The 21,043-nt window shown below is 49.9% G+C and overlaps 1 protein-coding gene across 3 annotated transcripts in view; it reads right to left on the reverse strand.

The window, feature by feature from the left end:
- The window catches only part of LOC101941295 (tyrosine-protein phosphatase non-receptor type 11-like), an 84,542-nt gene that overhangs the window by 57,408 nt on the left and 6,091 nt on the right, over positions 1-21,043 (reverse strand). The window contains exon 1 of one of the 3 annotated variants that reach the window (XM_065575130.1): positions 12,827-12,968. The exons of the other annotated variants lie outside the window; for them this stretch is intronic. Within the exon in view, the coding sequence (XP_065431202.1) occupies positions 12,827-12,873 (47 nt within the window). The 5' untranslated portion in view covers positions 12,874-12,968. Of the gene's footprint in view, positions 1-12,826; positions 12,969-21,043 lie in introns of those variants that run through there. 3 annotated transcript variants of the gene reach the window in all.

Consider the following 21,043-nt stretch of genomic DNA (forward strand, 5'->3'; position numbering starts at 1 on the left):
GCAGGACTGAACTGCAGTCAAAACAGGCACAACACAAGGCTGGCTGGCTCCAACCAGGCCTGGGCAGCCGCTTCTAATCAGAGTAACTGCGTAGGCACCAGGGTAACTCCTATTTTGACCAAGTAGCGAGCAGGGCACGATCCTGCCAAAGAAGCGAAACACCCAGACCTCCCCCCAGGCACCTGGCCACCGGTTGGCAGTCCCAGCAACGCATCAATGGATTCAGAGCCACTGACAGCGATGCGATGGGAGAACTAAATTGCCGACAAGCGAGACAGCTGGCAAAGGACAAAGCCCTGCCCCCATTGTTCATCTCCTCCACCCCAAGGGTTGACACAGTGAAGGAAAACGAGCCGCCCTGGAACGCAGGGTTGGAGGACGGCTAAATATACATCAATCAGGGTATTAAATATCCAGGCATGTGGCAGCCTCCGCATGTGCGAGTGTTTAGTCCATTACCCAACAGACACTTAGCGCAATTATGGTCGCTCTGTGGCAAGCCTTTAATGTGCCAACAGAGCAGGCAAGGCATAGGAGGGATTAGAGGGCAGCAGTATCCTAACCACAGAACAGCTCTCCGGCATGGAGCGAGGGCTTCCAAGAAGGGTGTGGATAAGCTGGGAAATGCCCTGCAGCAGGGGGTGGAGGGGGGTTACACACACGATCAGCTCAGATGGGGAGAGATCAGACGTGGATTGGAGTCGGGTTCCTGCACGGTGCGTCTGGCCAACAGCGCTTGGCATGGAAACCGCCCTTTGCAGCCTGAGGAGCAACCTTAACTCAAACAGCCTGGGTCATCAGAACGGAGGGGAGAAGGGATGGACAGAATGAAACTTTGCCCGCATGTGGCGTTAGACTCAGGGATGACTTTCGAGCGGGACGATTGGAATCGGACCCCAAACCCCACAGACTTAAGCCCAGCCCCCACTTCTGTCCACACTCAAATCTGTCTGATTTGGGTCACCAAACGCTCAGGACCCAGGTCCTAGGACCCTGTTGGTGGAGGTGAGTCCCACTGGGGCCTGGGTCCAAGTCGTGTCATTTTGTAGGGTGGACATAGATCTGCAGCAGATCTGTGTCAGAAAGTCCGAGCAGTGCGGTATGGACGTGAGAGACCCAAGGCCAGCCATTGTAAACCCAGGTTTTACAACGCAGTGCGGATGCTAAAGCGTGGGCTTGGAACACCAAGTCCATAAACCCAGGTCCTATAGGTCTGGGCTTAGTATGCCATGCAGACATGAGATCCCTTCGAGGCCCTTTTCAGCAGAGGAACTCCAAGCACTTCACAAAAGAAGGTTGCTTTCTCATTTTACGTTTTGGGAAACTGAGGCGCAAAAGAGGGGATGTGCCTCACAGGGAGTCAGTGACAGGGCTGGGAATAGATTCCAGGACTCCCTACCCTAATCACTACAGCTGGTCAGAAATGTTGAGAAAGGTGTGCGTGGGGGTGGTTCTCTCTTTCTGTGAAATGCTGATTCGTTGAAACTGGGACTTACAGTGAAAACATACCGTTATTGCTAAAGCTTTGGTTGGGAACGTCTCAGGTCCAGGATGGAACTTCAGCTCAAAATGAGAACAAGGGAGACCCACCCCCGAATAGCCAATAGCCCAGCGGTTAGACCACTCAACTGGGATATGGGAAATCCAGGTTCAAGTACCTGGTCTGATGTGGGAAGGGCAGGGGCTTGGAGCGGTCTCTAATACCCCAGGTGAACGCTCTAAGCACTGGGCTGCTGGCTACTGCAGCATGGGTGAGCATCTGTCTCAAGTTTTCACAAACCCCCCCCACACAGAAAAGTTTTGGTTTCATTCTGCACTGGAATGGAAATGTGCTGAAATCTCAGAACTCTTCGTGAAATGGAATTGTCGTCTGCCACCAGCCCGGCTAGTCACACTGTCCGCTCATTCCATCTCCCCCTCTCAGCTGGAATCAAAACAGAGGAGGCAGCACTCAGGGACTTTAGATTCAGAGATCACCAGCCCACAGCTCGGGAACTCTCTGCTATAGCAGATTGCATGGGCTACCCCTGACAGTAGATCAGCCTTCACGTTTCCCCCCTCACCCTGTCACCCCTGCCTTCCCTACATGCCAGAGCGTGGTTGTGCCAAACGCCAACCGAACTATCCAGCAGCCACCCACCTGTACCATGCCTGGGCCAGAACAAAGGGCAGGTTTGTGCCATCATCAGACCTGGTGGGGACTTTTGCTGATGTTTCGTCATTCCGAAACAAGGCGCTTTTACACAAAAGGAAGTCTCCTGTCAGAGAATCTTCCAAAGCTCGGACTAAGCACATTCGGCGTCTGATTCAGGCAAAATAGTCAGTCTACAAAGTGTCCAAACTTGGTAAATTCAGGGTTACCCCTGAACGTGCAGCAATTACACGAATAACCCGTCATTACACCGCAAAAGGCCAGACAGGTACTTTTCAGCAAAGGGAATTTGTGCTGCCAGACGCATAGAAAGAATGGCAGAAACATGAGCTAACACCACCGGCGCAGGTAAGGCTAACCGGCAGCAGAGCACTGACTGCCCCCTGTAGTTCTCCGCCCACTCTGCGGCTGCTTGAGCTATCCCTTCATGAACAATGGGCCGAGGCTGCTCCTACTTATGCTAGTTTTGTACCAGTGTATCTCCAGTAGTGCCCAAAGCGTTACCCCTGATTCACACCCACATAAGGGAGACCAGAATGAGGCCCAATATTCATTATGATTTTAGCCCTTTTTCCTGGTCGCAAGCTGTCTGTGCATCTATCCCGATTTTCGTTCCATGTCTTTGTTCCTTTCGCCAAGGAGCATCTACAGACCCTGGACTGTGCAGAAAGGGCAAAGCACGCCTCTGCAGACAGCCCACACAATGTCTATGCACCACTTAAGTCTCTTAATCCCCAGGGGCTTTAGTGGGGATTAAGTGGCATATACACTTTGGATGGGACCTCTACACCAGGGTGAATTTCACCCAAACTGCTGGCGTCGACTAGTCGTTGTTTGCATCCATGTGATTGGTCACCTCCATCACATAAAATGGGGTTTGCTCCCTGCCTGGATGACAAATATTTCAAAAAGACAAACCTTTCCGTATCTCACGACAAACTCTGGAGGAGCCACCCCTCTCACTGCCTTCAGGATTCCCAGGCCTTTCCACAAGTACCTTTGCAGAGAGCCCAGGAGCAGCACTGCCAAGCCCGAGCATTTCAAACAAGTCAAGAGTAAGGTCCCCTAAAAATCGTGATTTAAAACCGGAGTTCTTTTTGTTTGCCTTCGGTTTGAGCCGGGGTGCGTGTGCGCGAGACATTTTCCAGATTTTCTCCACAACCATAAAGGCTAGAAATATTAATATTCTCACAATGGCAGGATTCTAGGAGTTGTTTGGGGTTGACCTTAAATCCCCAAGCATCATGGAACTCAACAAAACCCTCTAGAGTTGGCAACACCGCAATGGAAACATAGGAACTGCCCTATGGCATCAGGCCCATGGTCCATCTTGACCAGCTCGCCTGACGGACAGCGGCCAGCACCTCATGCTTCATAGGCCAGGGCATTGCTCACAAATAGAAGAGAATAGGACCATACAAACATCTGCATGTTACTTATGGATCCATGAGGTTTCAATCCCCGTTCTTCCCCAGACATTTCTGTGTGTCGTCCCCCCCCCCCCCCCCCATGCAGTTTTATTATACAGTCAATGCCGTATGGGGGAAGAGGGTGAGCTCTCCCTAGAAAAGAGAAGCTCCAGAGACCTCGCCTCTCCCTTGCTGGAGGGTGGTGCTTGAGGCTGGCATGTTATCTTCTCCTGTACCTTAAGATACACATACAAGACGGAGGTACTCCACTGAGATCAGCCCTGCCGCCTGCAACCCAACAGCACACAAGTCATTAAATACAATTTATGAAGAGTTGGGAGGGGTGGGAGACCCACCCTCCCTCCCCGCAATCATTCCAAGAGTGAATACAGCAACCAAGCGAGCTCTGCTGTGCCACGGGAGACTCAAAACCCTGCCTCTCCAGCAATTAACTGCATCAGCAACTTTACAGCCAGAACATGACTTTCCTTTGTTTACTACCAACGCTTCCGTGCAAACCTGTGCTTTAAAATAGAGACCAATTTCCTATTTGACACTCAAGCACTTTTCCTCTCGGCTCAATGCCGTGTATGGGCAGATAGCGCTGCCAGTTAATGGTCAGAGATAGTAGATGTACGAGATAGCAGCTGTGATGATACTGGAAAGAAAAAAAGTAGGTTACATCCTGGGCTGAAATAGGTCTCCGCTGGACTTGCATTTTCCTTCTTGCTATGACTGAGACATACTAATGTGTGTTTACACACCCACACCACGTTTTGGGTATAGGTTTTATACACCCACAAATTATAGCACAGGGAAAAAGCCCATTGTAAAGCCATGAAGTTCAGAGTTAGAGATAAACTTACAGGGAACCTAAACATCTTAAATTATGAAACTCAGTCAAGGAACCTCAAACGACCTTAACTCTGCCCCTTTTGTCTGAGATCTAACCTCTCTCTTTTTAGGCAGATAATCCTTTGTTTGTGGATTTTAGAAGGTGGATCAATAACAGTAAAAAATAAAAGTCTTACAATAGAAACTGGCTTCCAAACTTAGCTATGGAGTGGTTACCAGTATTCCATTAGAGACAGAGACACACTTTCTCTGAGCCTAATGACTTAGGTGCCCAAATCCCATTGGAGGTCAAGGAGAGTTGGATGCTTAACTCCCTTACATTACACTTCAAAAAAATCTCAATCTGTATTTTATAGAAAAAATGCCAGCCAAAAAAAAACCCCCCAAAACAAAACCACACAAACAAAAAACCCACCGGGGTTGGGCACGAGGGGGATGAGGGGCGGGGGAAGACAGCAGTGGAGGAAGAGCTTAAGGATAAATTATGTTCCGAATGCTATAGAAAATGTATTTTCCTTAGGCACTTGCCAGAAATCTTCCCACATGAGCCTCAGAACTTCGGAACAACTGCAGCGAGAACTTTCTCCTGTAGTCAATATTTGTTTAAGCTCAACAGGAGGTGGAGGAGAGGAAATTGCTGTGTGCTTCCATGCTAGATAAGCACACTACCCAAACCAAACTTCAAAGCTGGTAGCCCAAATGACAAAGAGAAAGGACAGCAAGGCCGATCCCGCAGAGACAGATGCATGAACTTAATGTTGATGGGACTGCACACTTGTGTAAGGACTTGTCCACATGCAAACTTGCTTCGAAACAATAAAAACAGAGAATCAAAACTGATTTAGTTATTTCAGTGCAAATGTCCACAATCAGATCTGCAATGAAGCAACCAAAGTGACTCTCAAACCATTTAGCTATTTTGGTGCAAGTTGGCACGTAGCCCAGTTGGAAAACTCTGCACGATTGGGGACTGAGTGATCACAAGGAACAGGCAGCAACAGGATTAGGAAATTTCCTGTTCTTTTCCCAGATACCCTCCCTTTTTATACCAGAGCTTATGCAACCAGAGCGGCACAGCATTTTTAAGTAGCACAAGTCCCTGCTCTTTTAGAAGACCAATAAAAACCAAGTGCCAGCAATTGCCCCACCCAGCCACATTCCCTACCCCCAAATCATGAGTTCTGTGAGCATCTCCTGGTCTATTTCACACTGGGGTGAGGCAGGATGGATAAAGAAGGCACCAACAGCTGCCGGTCTACACATTGTATGCAGCACACAGGGGAGAGGCGGGGGAAAAAAGCATATTTGCCCCCACTTCGCCCTTTCTCCTCTCAATGAGATCCTGCCAAAAGTCCGGATGCTGGAATTATAAATGCACAAAGCAGAGATTGCAGCCAAGAGACAGGGCTTTTCCTCAAGAATTAATCTTGCAAGGGGGAGTTAACTTTATGCAGATGCAAAAACTAGCCCTTTGGATTAAGTTGAAATAACTGGAGAGGCCTAGACCAGTACATGTCCCCCGCATCCTCCCTACTCAGAGGTGTTTCAAATCCAAACCCAGGTACTGCAAACAACTCCAATGGGCAAAACCAAAAAGCCAGCTCTACACAGCAATATTTGGGGGGAGAAAAATTCCAGCTCCTCATTATGCGTCTTATGTCCAACCTTATCAAGAGCCAACCTGAAACTTCAAAGTTTGAGAAATTCATTTAACTCCTGCTTTCATTATTTTAGTCTCTGCATGGACAGGGCCACAATTACTAGAAGCCCACAAGAAAGGGCCCCATTCTTGCCAGCTTTCCAACCAAGTTCTGCGGACGCAAGAGATTAAGAAACGCACATGAAGGTGGAACTTTCTGAAGTTCTTGTAGGTTGTGTTTCCACTTACCAAATCTGAATAGTTACTGAATTCAGGATGTCAGAGCTAGGAGTGAAGCTGCTTTTAGCTGTAGTAGCAACAAGCACGACCCTTTGGGTTAGTGAGAGCCTGGCTTGGGGGCAGACGTGAAATTAGCTTGGTTGGCTCAGTTTAGTTAACAAATGGCTCTCTGAGCACTGCAAGATCACCCCACACTATTCAGAACTGATGTCTAGAGAGATTCCACGAGGCTGGGGCTGGAACAGCGAATGTCCTATAGAAGGCTGGGATTTGAGGGAAGCTCCCAAAGCACATACCGACAGCTCACCAAACTGCAGCCAGTCTTCAGCTCCTACAGGACTCTCTTTGAGCAACCAGTTCACAGACAATTTAAGAGCACTAGATCGCAAGGAGCGAGGAACAGGAAAAAGTCTTGCAGGAACACTGCTTTAGCTGCCTGGCTGAAACACCTACTCAATGGCTCAGAGCTGGCATCCTTTGGTGGTCCTTAGCCAAAACGTTGGTGATGGGTTTTGGTTTGGTTTTGTTTTTTTTAAAAGTTCCTTTGCTCCATCTGGTGGTTAGAAAGTTTTAAACTTCACTGAGCCGCCCACAAGCAGCTTCTTCCTACAAGTGAAATGTTAACGAAGCATCTGTAAAACCACAAACATTCTGACAAGTCACATGCTAGCGAAACTATAGAGAGGCTATTAGAATAACTCACCCCAAAGACTCACTTATGTCCACGACTCCTGTGAGGTAGACAGAGAGGTGAACTCACTTTGAAAGGTGAGAATACGAGTGTGGGGGGAGCAAAGGATGTCGGGACACCATTGAGCATCTAGGGAGTGACAAAGGCCTAGGAGGCCACAAGATGGAATTTGTATTCATGTGTTTGCCCAGCCCCTAGCATAATGGGGTCTGTGACCGGCTCCTAGGTGCTACTGCAATACTAAAACAATAGAATCCCATGTGAAAGAGCGATGGGCTGCTCTGAGCAGGTTGGGGAGACAAGGAGGCTCTGTAAAAAGAGACAGTGGCAGCAAAACAAATCATCGGTCATGGAGTCATGAATCCAGCAGTTCCCACCACTCAATTAGTCCCTCTGTCTTCCCCACTGTGTCTCACAATGCACCCCAACCAACCCTTCGGCTTCCTCTGGGTTCCCTGCCCACTCGTGCATGGCTGAGCAGAGGTGGCCAGCACACATGGCTGTCTGAATGGCAGTTGACAAACCCTCAAAAGATACGGACACCTGCCCAAAGGGGCGTCAGACACCTCGGCAGATCCCATAGTCCTCTTTGCGCTGCTCCAGTGGTACAGAGCATCACTAAATGGGCAACGGAGGTTTCCACCTCAGCAGAGAGGCCAAGGGCTGGATGGACCCTGGAGGACCCAACATACCTTCTCACTCCACAGCGGCAGCCCCTTCAGGCCAGGCATCAGGCAGGTTGGTTGGTCAGTGACCCTGTCCGTGCTCTGCCAGTTCAAGGGAGCAGACAGAAGCTCTTTCTTCAGGGCTAGCAATCCAGCACCGCTCCCTCAGTAATAAATTCACACAAACCAACTTGAGCAAGAACAGCTATTGCTTTCGTCAAGAGAGGAGCCCAAACCTTTGCTAGGCCTTTACCCAGACACTTCTTTATCAAAATACAACACTCCCTGGACATAGCCCACAGATCCCATTGCTTTAGGGGACGCAGGAACAGGGAGCTGTCGGCATAGTTACTGTGCTAAAGGAGATCTGCTACTTCAGAGGAGTTTTCTAGTTGCAAATGCAGCATTCCAAGGAGACACAGCAGGACATCCACATGGAAGCGACACGGACACCCCTCCTTAAAGGACAGGGAACCTCTGGCATTTAGGAGACAATTTAAGCCATGAGAGGCGTAGGGCTGATGTCAGCGTAGCTAAGGAGATGCAGTGTCTGTGTAGACATGGGGTAGGCAACCTATGGCACGTGTGCCAAAGGCGGCACGCGAGCTGAGTTTCAGTGGCACTCACACTGCCCGGGTCCTGGCCACCGGTCTGGGGGGCTCTGCATTTTAAATTTAATTTTAAATGGAGCTTCTTAAACATTTTAAAAACCTTATTTACTTTATATACAACAATCATTGAGTTATATAATATATAGACTTATAGAGAAAGACCTTCTAAAAACGTTAAAATGTATGACTGGCACGCAAAACCTTAAATCAGAGTGAATAAATGAAGACTTGGCACAGCACTTCTGAAAGGTTGCCGACCCCTGGTGTAGACACTGTGGTACTTACGTGGGTTGTCTTGTCAATGTCATGGCTCCAGAGGAGGAGAACACACCCCACCGACAGAAGGAAGGTAGCAGGATCATGCACCACTGAAGCAGTTACTGCGGTGGCTGTAAGTTGACCTAACATAGGTTGACTTACGACTGTGGCGTAGTCATACCCCTCAGCCTCTACTCGGACAAATAAAATGAAGTTGTACTGTTTTCTGACTCATAACCCCCTCTTCCCCACCCACCCACGGAGTAACAAGGATCTCGTGGCCAGGAGTTGGCCATCTGTTTGGCAACAGCAAAAGGAATTTAACCCACCGCCCTGTAGCGCTACCCAGCTAAACAGGGTTACCCCAAGGGGCAGACCTATCAGGCAAGGAGGTGCCATTCTTAAAGAGGCCCTTCTCTCAGTTACAGCCACACATCTGAAGCCCAGCTAACAAGATTTAAAAAACCAGGGCAGGAGCAGACACTGGAAGATGAAGGCAGCCTGACACAGCCGCTACCTACACCCAGGGACCAGGCAAGGCGGTACTAAGCAATGGAGCCCAAGCTCCCTCCACCTCGGCACTAGAGGGAAAAGAAGGAGAGGGGATTCCTGCCACATCCCGCCCCCAGGACACCTTCCCCCGTTTGCTGTTTGCCAGAGACCAGGCGATCACGTGCATTCCTGCCAGGCCCAAGCTCGCCTTTCAGGATTATACAACACGACGAGCTAATTCAATGATGGGTTTATTTTGGACCTCGGCAGGGTGACAAGGCAAAATATAGCCCGTAAGAGGCCCGTGTCGCCTTTGAAGAGCTGCCAGGGTTATTTTTTACCTAGATGCATCATGAAGAATCGGAGAGGATAAAAAATAAATAAATAACACTGTTATATTTAGAATTTCACCAGTGGCAGGGCGGGTTACGCTTCTTAGGGAGGAGACTAATATTTAGGGAAGGGGGCCAGGACAATAGCAGCTGTGGCAACTACCAAACATGGAATGGACAATGCTTGGATCCCTTGTGAGTCTTGTTATTATTTCCCGCCCCCCATCTCTTTCACACCCTCTGACACTATAACAGCCTGTTGTCACTCCCCAACCTCTTCTGTGGTTGGGTCCTCTTCCCCCTGCTCCATTGACCCTCTCCAGTAGGAGGCGCTGTACTGATTTTGCACAGCTGCATATGCCAATCATGGAGCATTCTGGAAATCAAGACACCAACCAGCAGTCGTGCCTATTAAATGACTGCTGAAGGAGGGGCTACGTCCTCCATTAAAGAAGATGGAACACAGGCTCCCCCATCAGAACTACCTTGAAACTAGAGAGCTTTCAGTTTATTAAAGAACCACCCGTGGTTCGCCCAGCTCAACAGGACGGACAACTCCATGCCCGATCCATTGTTCCACATCCTCCCACGTGCCCAATCCACAGAGGACAGGCCGACGTTCCAGCCCAAGCTAGCCAGATCTGGCTCTTGAACTCAAGCTGAAGCAGCTCATTCCTTTTGCTCCGGAGGCCCCCAGTGCGATCCCCCCCATATGGGTGGCCAGCTCACATGTACTCAGCAGTCATGAGACTGGCCCCCTCCAGAATCATGAATGAATTCGTTCGGGGGTTGTTTGTTTTTGTGTCTGTCTCCTGGTTTCTGAGCCCCATATCACAGGGATTCTACTAGATAGAGTTCACTGGATCCAAGCACCTCAGGGGGGAAAGGAGATGTAGCAGCACCGGGTGGGCTACAGGAAAACACAAGCCAACAGTCAGACTGGTCCTATAGTAACTCAGGAGTCTGACCATTGACTTCCATGGGAGAAGGCCCAGGGCCATGAATTTGGGACTGGTGTCCAGGCTGCAGCTCCTACCCCTGAGGAGGGAGGTTGACTCCCCCTCCCAAATCAGAGAATACACAGAATCCCACTGGAATGGGGCCTTCCTGGGAAAGGTTTAATGTGAAGGGAACGGTTGGGGGGGGGGGGGATTCCCCCTTGTCTGAACCCCTCATTGCTCAGTTTTCAGCACCCTCTCCCCACATCCTTCTAAGCAGCCAGTCTCCAGTCTCACCCTCCTGCCTTTCACTCTAGCAGGAGGCAGATTTCTTTAGCATCTGTCTGTCAAAGCTGCCAGGAGGGAGCGGGACATCTTTTTAGATCTAGCTGCTCTGGTGCTGGCTATAGCAAGCCCGAATTTATTTAAGTGCAGACTTCTGTAAAGCACAGAGGAGATTAGTAGGCAGCTAGTTAGAGAGTCATGACACAATCCCCATTTAATAGCCAGAGAATTTCGACAGGTCGGAGAGGGGGATGATTTCCATCCCTTGTTGTTATCGTGCAGCTGGAGCCGGCTCCGATTCAACGGGGGGGGGGGAAGGAAGAGGATGGATTCAAGAGGGACTTCATGCAACTCCCCCATCTCCTCCCCCAGTTCTTGTCAAGCCACAAAAAGGGAGGGGACCGTGCCGCTCTGGGCTGTTCTTTGCTAGAAGATGGAGAGAATGCCTTCTGTCCTGATCCCGAGAGCCAAACTCTCTGCTGCTCACAGCAAGGATCCTGGACCAGACTAGCCCACAAGGGTGAAAAGGGTTTAAAGGCCGGCCACAAGGGGGTGTGCAACAATCCCAAAGCGCAGCCCTTCGCCCAGTGGGGTCCTGGTCTCTGACTAGGACTGCGAGGTGCTATGTCAGGGGAGGCCAACCTGAGCCTGAGAAGGAGCCAGAATTTACCAAAGGACATTGCCAAAGAGCCAAAGTAATACATCAGCAGCCCCCGCCCCGCTCCCAGCACCTCCTGCCTACCGACAGCCCCTCCCTGCACCTCCCGATCAGCTGTTTTGTGGTGTGCAGGAGGCTCTGGAGGGGAGGAGCAAGGGCATGGCAGGCTATGGGGAGGAAGTGGGAAGGACTGGAGTGGGGACAGGGCCTGGGGCAGAGCCAGGAGATGAGCAGTGAGCACCCCCCCGGCACATTGGAAAGTTGGCGCCTGCAGCTCCAGCCCCGGAGTCGGTGCCTGTACAAGGAGCCGCATGTGACTCCCGAGCCCCAGGTTGGCCACCCCTGCGCTACGGCAATACAAATTATAGCAGCCAACGTGGCAGCTCCACTTCAATTGGCCTGGCACAAGGTTCTATGTGCTGTAACACCACATCCCTAGGCGGGTACTGGGGACTGAACCCAGGGCTTCGGGATTTAAAAGCATGATCCCATACGCCAGCCACTAGAGGGGAACAGAGCTACACTGGGGTTACAGGCAGAAAGCAGAGGTCATTTCCCCCACCCCTTTTCCTGAGAAAGGAAACATCACCTACATACTGCCTTCCCATGTCCCCCCCACAAAAACAAAAACAAAAAACCAACCACGGTAAATGATGGGTGAATAGATTTTTGTGCCCAGGCTGGCAAGTTTTCCCATGGCCTTTTGGGAAAGCTGGTCTAAACAACCAGCACCTGCATGTAAAGAGCGGGCTATTGCGTGGCACTGCCCTCCCCGGGGGCAGGGGAAGGGGGACCAGAACTGCAAGGCATGCATGAGCGAGACCCCCGGTACTTTTGGAGCAGGAGGAAGAGAATTCCATGGGACGTTCCGACTGGGCCTGGGATGCATCGTCATGACCACAGGGAAGCGCTAGGTAGCTCCAGGCTTGCTGCAATTAAAGGGCTACGCTGCCATTCCCAAAGGTGCTATGCACCCACAGCCACCCAGGGTGCCGGCTAAGGGTTACACTCACATCCTTCTCTAAAGCCTTGAGCAGATGTGCTCACCCTTCCTCCCAAAGTCAGCAAGCAGTCACAGGTGCACGCATTCGTTTTTCCCGGGGGGGGGCGGGGAGGGGAGTGTTGCACGGTTGCGCACATGAAGAGCAGGCTGGGAACCGCACCCTGACCATCTCTTCCTGCACAGGAAGCTTGGGAGCAGATGCTTGCTAAGAGATGGGCCTGAACCTGATCTATCAGGTCAGTTACAGCCACCAGCAGCTTGTCTAGAGAACCCTGCTGGGGTTTCCCAGCCCCCACCCCCACGGCTGCTTTCAACCCAAAGAACCTGCAACAGGACAGATTAAGTGCCTCGCTCCTTGCTGCGGCAAGCTCCCCAGCACCATCCGCAGGGAAGCGGTGCCGTGATTCACCCAGGTGCACAGGAGTTACCAGGAACGGCAGCCGCACCAGGTGACCTCGCAATCCATTTACCAGAGTGTCCGCTGTTCCCAGCGTGAAGCTGTAACAGCGACAGGGGCCAAGGAAGTTAATCTGTATCCCAAACATGCGGGGAAATGAATACAAAACATCGCCAAAGAAACGGAGAAGCTTCTGCTGACCTTTGCTTTGCATTACACACCAGGGGCCAAATGGTGGAGGGCCGCATGGAACAGATGGACTTGCCCAAGGGATGAGTTTAGATCCTCACTTCTAAAGGGATCAGCGCTCCAGACGCAGAATAACTGTCTGTTAAGGGAAAACCAGATTCCTGACTGCCCCCTCCCCCTACAATGTCAATGTTTAAGAGACCAGACAGCAAACAAATGGAAAACATTTGGATATCACTCTAATGCTGCCTGTCAAGAATCAGGAGGGAGAGGTAAAAAACATGGAGGGGGAGAGGGAGCTACATATTTCTATTGTCCACACCTGTATGGACAGTAATCGAACAAAGTACCCTTCCCAGCAAACAGCAGAGCAAAACGCCAAGATCCAGCTGTTCTTGGTCATCCCCTAAATTCTGAAAGGGAAGTTTGGATTGCAGGTTATCCATAGATGCAACCACTGGAGGGGTTGGGGGATATCCCACCGCTGGGCAGCCCAGGATTATGCATCATCATTCTTACTGACACCCTTTTTAAACGGGATCCCATCTTTTCATTGCCCTGGGTAGGAAAGATGAGACCAGCTCCTGCAGAGGAGGGGGAGCGAAAGGGGTACAGACTTTGGGAGATTTTCACCCCAGAATATCTATGGCAAGACTGGAATGGGCGAGACTTGTGCACAATTTCCAGCTTAGTTCCTGATTTTTAAAGGGCAGAAGAAACTGACAATTTTCTGCCACTCCCACCCCCAAACAACGAGAAGGGAATTTTCAAAGAACGGCCAAGTAGTCAGCAGCTGCCGCTAGCAAGGGTTCTCCTATACAACGGGCCTGTTCCTGGCTTCCAGCAAAGCCAGTGAGAGCTTTGCCAGCAATTTTGATAGAAGCAGGATTCTAGCCACAGCCTTCCCCCAAAGCCCTCTTCATTTGAACGTCAGGCTTGCCGAAGCTATGAAATAGTTTTGCTATTCCAGATTTCTCTGCTTTCCACCCCACGGGAAGTGGGGCGAGGGAAAGCAGAAGGAGACATTAAATCTCTCTCTTCTGTACATGTCCCTCAGTCACTGTGGTCAGACAAAGCGCAGGTCTTTGGAGAGCACCGTAGATCGCAGCAGCAGTTTGAGCTGTTTGCAAAAAAAGGACACACACACACACACACACACCCCTCTATACAGGAAGAGCCCAGTTCCTGATTTCCAGTTTGGTTTAATAAGAAGAATTTCCTTCTTCCCTTCAGACTCATGCAGGAAGCCTGCAAACAGACCAGCTCCATGATCTGATTAGGTTCCATCCTACGCACATTTCCTGAAACAAACGATTTGCGGGAGTTACTTTCCATTCCGACTCCTGCCCCCAAAAGTGCGATTCCAGCCAGGGGATCAGTCTTGGGTTCTAGAGAGCAACTGAAAGGCGGACGCAGTTATCAGATTCATGCCGACGAAGATTGCACCCTACTGGCACTCCCCCCCACACCCCCGGTAGGACAGGGACTGATGTTTGGACAGTAAGTACCTACTCAGACTGCCAGTCCCTGAGGGCAGGGATGGCGTCTGAGTTAGAACCAAGGGCAGTGCTCAATCACGTGCAGTGAGCCATTTAGAGAGGCTAAGACAGGCAAAGGCAGGGCATGTGCTTAGACACAAGCCGTATTTCAAGGGCAGCGGTGCAGCCTGGGTGGTAAGGTAAGGAAAGAAGAGCCACAGAGAATTTCACCGGTACTTCTATGACGTTCATCACTCCAGCACCCCCATGACTCAACGCCCACGTGGGCAAGGGAAGTGCTATCTCCATTTCGCAGATGAAGCAATTGAGACAGAGGGGAAGTGACTTGCCCAGGTCAGAGTGAGTCAGTGGCAGAGACGGAACCAGGAACAAGGTCTCCCAGCTTTCAGGCTGTGCCCTCCCTACCAGGCCACCCTGAACAAAAAAAGGAGGTTCCTGGTTCAGAAAGGAGCTGGCCAGCACTGGCCAGGCCATGGCTCAGTGGGTGGAAAGAAGAGGAGATCTTGAGAGGTCAGTGAGAGTCAAGGCCTTCATCAGGGATGGAAGAGCACCAGACGGGTACAGCAGGCCAGCAGGATCCGGGCTCGCCACATGCACTGCATTAAAGGCATGAAGCAGACGCCAATACACAGAGGTTCCCAATGCTTAAAACGAGGGGACAGCTCAGCCCCCACCCCACCCTCTGCTCGGGAGAGGAATCAACTGGGGAGATGCCCACTGTGTGGGAACAGCTGCTAGACACCAGCATTTTAATAGCGATCACTGTGCAGGAGAGGGCTTATCTCTCCTCCCCCCCCCCCCCCCCCCACACACACACACACCAGTCTGCGGAGAGGTTACTACTACAGACAGCAAGCAGAGCCGCTGCTTCAGCTCACGGCACAGAGAGTCATGCTTTTAGCACGGAACATCTGGGTTCAAACCCTGCCGGCGATAAGCTGGGGCAGGTCTCATGACACGGTTCCTGCTCAACGGATGGGAAACAGCAATACAGCCCTCGGAGGAGGCCTGCTAATACAGGCTCAGCTCTGTAATCAACCCCGACTGGGAGGGCCGCTCCTCAGCTACCCATCTGGGTCTAGCTGCCGGCCTGTTCTGTATTTGGGGCGGGGGAAGACTGAAAGTTTCTGTCCTCTGTTAGCAACTTTGTAGCTTTATTAGAACAAAGGGACAAGTCACTTGGTTTTGCTAGGTTTGGAAAAACCCCTCCTAGAAGCTAGATTAGAATCATCGCATTGGAAGAAGGTGGCTCAGTTACTCACGGCCTGCAGAAAACTGGGGGAGAATAAGGGAGGGGGGGCTAAGTTCCTTTTCAGTGCACCAGCAGCTCTTCCAGTTAAACCGGCGTGGAATTCTCGTTGGCAATATGGGGGACAGATACAGCTGCATCGCGGGAAACCCCGTTCTGGGGCGAGCGCATGGTTTCTCTCGCTTTCAGCCCGCGACTGAAAACGCCCTCGCTGCAGCCAGCCTGACAGATGCAGGCACACGCTGGGCTGGCAACCAGCTGTAGAGAAGCCGCCGGGTCAGGAGCCGAGAAGAGGGGCGACGCTGCTGCCGAATTGGCGGTGATGTTCTCTAGCTGCTACAATCCCAGAGACCAGACAAGCCGGGGCATCACGGAGATACAGTGACCCGCACAGCCAGGGACTCCTTGGTATTGGGCCTGACCCCAGCTAGGCAAGCACGGGTCAGGGAAGTGCCCGTGTGCAGAAAACAGGAAGAGGAGGGTTATTCGGAGGACATCCTAATCAGGCTCTTTCCCTATTGCACCACACTAAAGCTACGGTCCTTGACTAGAGCCTAGAGACACTGCTGCTCTGGGACACACAGCTGCCAAGCAAAAGGGATCCGCCGTGACATTTTGATTTCAAGGAATGCTGCCCGAGTTCTATCTGTAATATTGTTAAAGAGCCTCTGGAGGAGGCAAAAACATCACAGGTTTTAATCTCCCCAGTCCAGTCCCCCTCTCTCCCCCAACTGCCAAAGCAAGCAGCTACTGCAAATACTTATGGCTAATATTTACATTCAGACTCAGTTCAGGAAATACGTGTGTTCTCGTCGGTGAAGGAGTGGGGCACTTCCACGACAGGCCCTTGGAGGGAGGGCAGGTTTTTGGCATGATGTTTCCTATTGCAACAACGGGTCAGGGTTAAAAACCCAACAGGCAGATTGGCAATTCAAGGCCTTTGCAGAGCCATTTTATAGCTCCAACAGCCCAGGTCCCTGGTAACGCCAGCTCTGCGGCACGTTGTGGAGCGTAACCGGTCGCCTCGTGGAAGACATATCCGCGTGGAAAACACACTCCGAAATGGCTCCAACGGGGATTTATTTGCTGAGCTCCAGAAGCGCCTGCTTCACACTCGAGCACTTGAAGCACTGACGATTTCCCCACCAGTTACAGGTGAGCAGGGACCTGAAAACGGACCCTCGGTCGCAGGCTGCAAAGTGAAAACGGACAAAGCTTTGGATAAACAAGGAAGCAGCTCTGACTTTCACCCACAGCTCAAACAACCTTTTCTCTAAGCAGAGGCACAAGTTGCAGAGTCCAGGACAGATCTGGATTCCGTACACCCCAAAGCTCAGGATCGTTTGGATTGAGGGGTTTGGGTTCAGCCCATTATAAAATTAGAAGCACTTTGCAAACTTCAGATCCATATTTTGACCTCTGTTCAAACTCCTGCCTTCTAGTTGAGTCCCTCCTCGCCCCCCGCCCCAGCCAAGTTCTGATCATTTTCTCCCTTTGTTTTTCATTGTTGGATGTGCCGCGTTGGAAGATTTTCTGCCAAGATTTCCAGCCCGTTTCTTTTTAAGACCAAGAGATGTGACAAAGCTTAAAGTATTACAAACATTTAAACTTTGCCTTTGGCCCTTGGCTAGTCAGGAAGCATGAAGCAAGGCCACCTGGAGAGTAGGGCCATCCAGTCACACATGGTTAACGTGGGGTACCTATGTGTGTATTCCAGGGTTAAGCCTTCTACACAGCGCAAGAACTGTTCTCAACATGCTAATGCAGCAAATCAACCAGGGCGGGTAGTTTGGAAGACTATATATTTTATATTACAGCAAAAATAGGTTTGCTGGAAGGCTGGATGGCAACAATGTATAAGGAGACAAACTGGGGGAGAAATTTTCAGAGACCCTTGGGGACTTGTGCTGGGATTTTCAAAGTTAAGTCATCTTATTTAAAATACCCACCCTCCTTGAGGGTCCCTGTGACTGTCCAGAATACAGAGGTGCACTGCATACAAGCACAGATTTCTGTCAGGGGTTGTAATGGGAAAGTTGGGTCATTAATTCCCTAACTGCTGACAGTTCTGCAGATATAATGGCTATTAAAGACTCCGCAGCTTAATGTTTATTCTACATTTTCATGTACTAAGGCCAGTTTCGGGGTCAAACCCCGGCCCTACTGAAGCAAATGGCAAAGTTCCCATTGACTTCAATAGGGCCAGAATTTCAGCCTTAAATTCGCTGTAAACTCACTTCTAGATGCTTGCCAAGCTGCAAATTTAACTCCCTCACTCCTTTGAGAGTTAAATCTGCGGTCTCTGGAATAAAACGAATACAAAGACTGCTTTTTGTCATTGGGGCCTGACTGGAAGAAGGGAGCCCAAAACCTAAAACCCAAAGTGAAGTAGCACCTATACAGCCTGCTTTAGCGGGGTTTCTCAATTGCGGCCACCTTGGCCGCACACAGCCACCAGGAGCTTTTCTTGTGGCCAGAGCATCCTAGGCTGTGATGGGGGAGAGGGGGATGTAGTAAAGTAGCGGCCCCTCCCTGTTACTCCTGGATGCACCACCTTGGTGTTGGTTGCTGGAGCTGCCAGCAGGGGTAGGACGCAGCTCCCCTCTGGAAACACCTGGGGCACAATGCTGGAGGAGGAGACAGATGGCGAGTTCCCCACCTTCCCAGGGACAGTGGGGCTCAGGCGTTGGCCTTCAGCTCTGGGGTGATGGGGTAGCAGGCTCTGGCCATGGGGCTTCGGGCTCCAGCCCTGGGTGGGCGGCAGCAGGCCTCAGGCTCCAGCCGCACGGCTTCAGGCTCCATCCCCAGGCCATGGGGCTTCGGAATCTGGACACAGGGCTTCAGGCTCCAGCCCCCAAGTATTTTAGTATCACCAGCAAGAGCTGGTGGCCGCACTCTGAGGCCACCAAAAAATTTGTCCTAAGAACCCCTGGCTCAGGGTAGGTCTACACTACACACTAAGCCTGGACTCTGCCTCTGCTCCCCTTCCGTTCACACACACACCAATCAGTCTGACTCGGGTCAGCAAGCACTCAGGACCTGGGTGGGCCAGAGCCCAAGTCCCGCTGTGACTCGGGTCCACGCCCTGTCATTCTCAAGCCAGACTTGAGTCAGAAGGTCTGTGTAGGGCACTACAGACACGCTAGCACAGCGGTGGGACCCAGGCCCAGCAACTGTCAAGCCAGGTGTCCAATGCTGCACACACTCAAGTCAGGTTTGCAAACACCAAGTCCACAAGCCTGGATCTCACAGACCCAGGTTTACAATGCACTATAGACTTACCCTTAGAGGGTGGTAACATTAGTGAGCAGGATGTGTTGTGTTGATTGTGAACAGTCACGGCCACTGTATATGCATACAGAACCCACTAAAGGCTTGGCGTTAGCAGCACAGTTTCAGATGTAACATGCCCTTAAGAAGAAAGGTTTACATTTACACACAAACAGGAAGAAAAGGAGGAAGCCCCCCTCCGCCCTTTATTGGGGACTGCAAAGAGAGCGACACAGAATAGTCAGGGACTGTGCACCATTTGAGTCTGCAAGCACAAGTGTGGGTACAGCCTACTGCCTTTAGCCATATCAACCTGGTTCTGGTCACTCCCGTCTCAAAAAGGATAGAGTGGAACTGGAAAAGGTTCAGAGAAGGGCAACAAAGATGATCAAGGGTATGGAACGGCTTCCATACGAGGAGAGACTAAAAAAAAGATTAGGACTATTCAGCTTAGAAAAGAAATAACTATGGGGGACTAGGATAGAGGTCTATAAAATCATGAATGGTGTGGAGAAAGTGAATAGGAAAGTGTTATATAAGAGCTAAGGGTTACCCAATGAAATCAATAGGTAGCAGGTTTAACCAAACATAAGGAAGTACTTCTTCACACACCACACAGTCAACCTGTGGAACCCATTGCCACAGGATGTTGTGAAAGCCAAAAGTATAACTGGGTTCAAAAAAGAATTAAATAAGCCCATGGGTCCATCAATGGCTATTAGCCAAGATGGCCAGGGACACAACGATATGCTCTAGGTGTCCCTAAACCTCTGACTGCAAGAGACTGGGACTGTGTAACAGGATGGACCATCAAAATTGCCCTTTTCTGTTCATTCCCTCTGAAGGATCTGGCATGGACCACTGTTAGAAGACAGGGTACTAGGCTAGATGGACCATTGGTCTGACTCAGTAAGGCCATTCTTATGTTCTCTTTCCACTCTCTTCATAAGACCCTTTGTTTTCAGTTTAAACTGATTTTTACCGAAAAATTCTCAGGTTTTACAAAAAGTATTCTTCAGTATTTTCTGATTTTCACCCTACTTTTGTATCATTCAAATATATAAAAAATAACTTGTTTTCCTAATAAAACAAAATATTGCATGAGATGTATGTATGATGACAGGTTTCAGAGTAGCAGCCGTGTTAGTCTGTATCCGCAAAAAGAACAGGAGTACTCGTGTCTCTAAGGTGCCACAAGTACTCCTGTTCTTTTTATGTATTATGATAATACATTAGTCTGTGTGTATATGCAAAGCTGCCTGTGGAAGTAAGACTATGTATTTGTCTAGAAGATACACACAATAAACAACCGGGCACGCACGCAAGCTCTGAAGTGCGTGTACAACTGAACGTACTGATGAATCTCACGCCCACCATGTACACATTTTAAGCTGTAGCAGATAACGATTTGACACACTAAAATGGGAAGAAAATGAAAATCTGTATCAGAATATATTTCAGAACACAAGTATTCAAAAGTTTAAACACAACACAAGCAGGAGAAAGGGACGAAGCTGAGTGTATCCGCCGTAAATGTTTATAAACTAATAGTTCTAAATCTACACCAGTAAACTGTTTATTCAAATCAAAAGTTTTATTTGGAGATTAGGGATGTATTGTTTTCTTAAACTCACAGGTGGCAGTGTGTTTTGAGTTCTGTTTTAGTTCTACAGCAAACCACATTGATGAACGGAATTCAAAGCATTAATCTACTGAATACTTGCCCCCTCCCCCCATCTTTCCGTCCACCAAAATAAACCCTGATAGTTACCCAGAAAAATTACCACTAGTTTTTTGCACTGATTTTCACCTGTTTTTGTTGTGGTGGTAACAAACACTGAAATTCCTGGGAGAAATTTAATAAAATAAAAACTGAAAACAAAGGGCCCTAACTATTCGTGAGATGTCACGATGGCCAAAACTTACAACTTGAAGCTCTGGCATTGTCCGAGAAAGGATACTGGGCTAGATGCACCATTGGTCTGACCCAACATGGCAGTTCTTATACATGAGGGCCTGGATTCTGAGCTCAGGTTAGTGTCACTCAACTGAAGACAATGGGGATAAGTAAGTTCAGGGTCTGGCCCAATGGCATTTGCTACCGAATTGGTTTCTAGAGCTAGTGAGGAATTTTTCAACGAATTATTTTAACTGAAAAATGCTGCTTCATCAAAACTGTTTGAGAAACTGGGTTGGTTTTGACGAATCTCC

Source organism: Chrysemys picta, chromosome 21, assembly GCF_011386835.1.
Source record: "Chrysemys picta bellii isolate R12L10 chromosome 21, ASM1138683v2, whole genome shotgun sequence".
Taxonomy (NCBI): domain Eukaryota; kingdom Metazoa; phylum Chordata; order Testudines; family Emydidae; genus Chrysemys; species Chrysemys picta.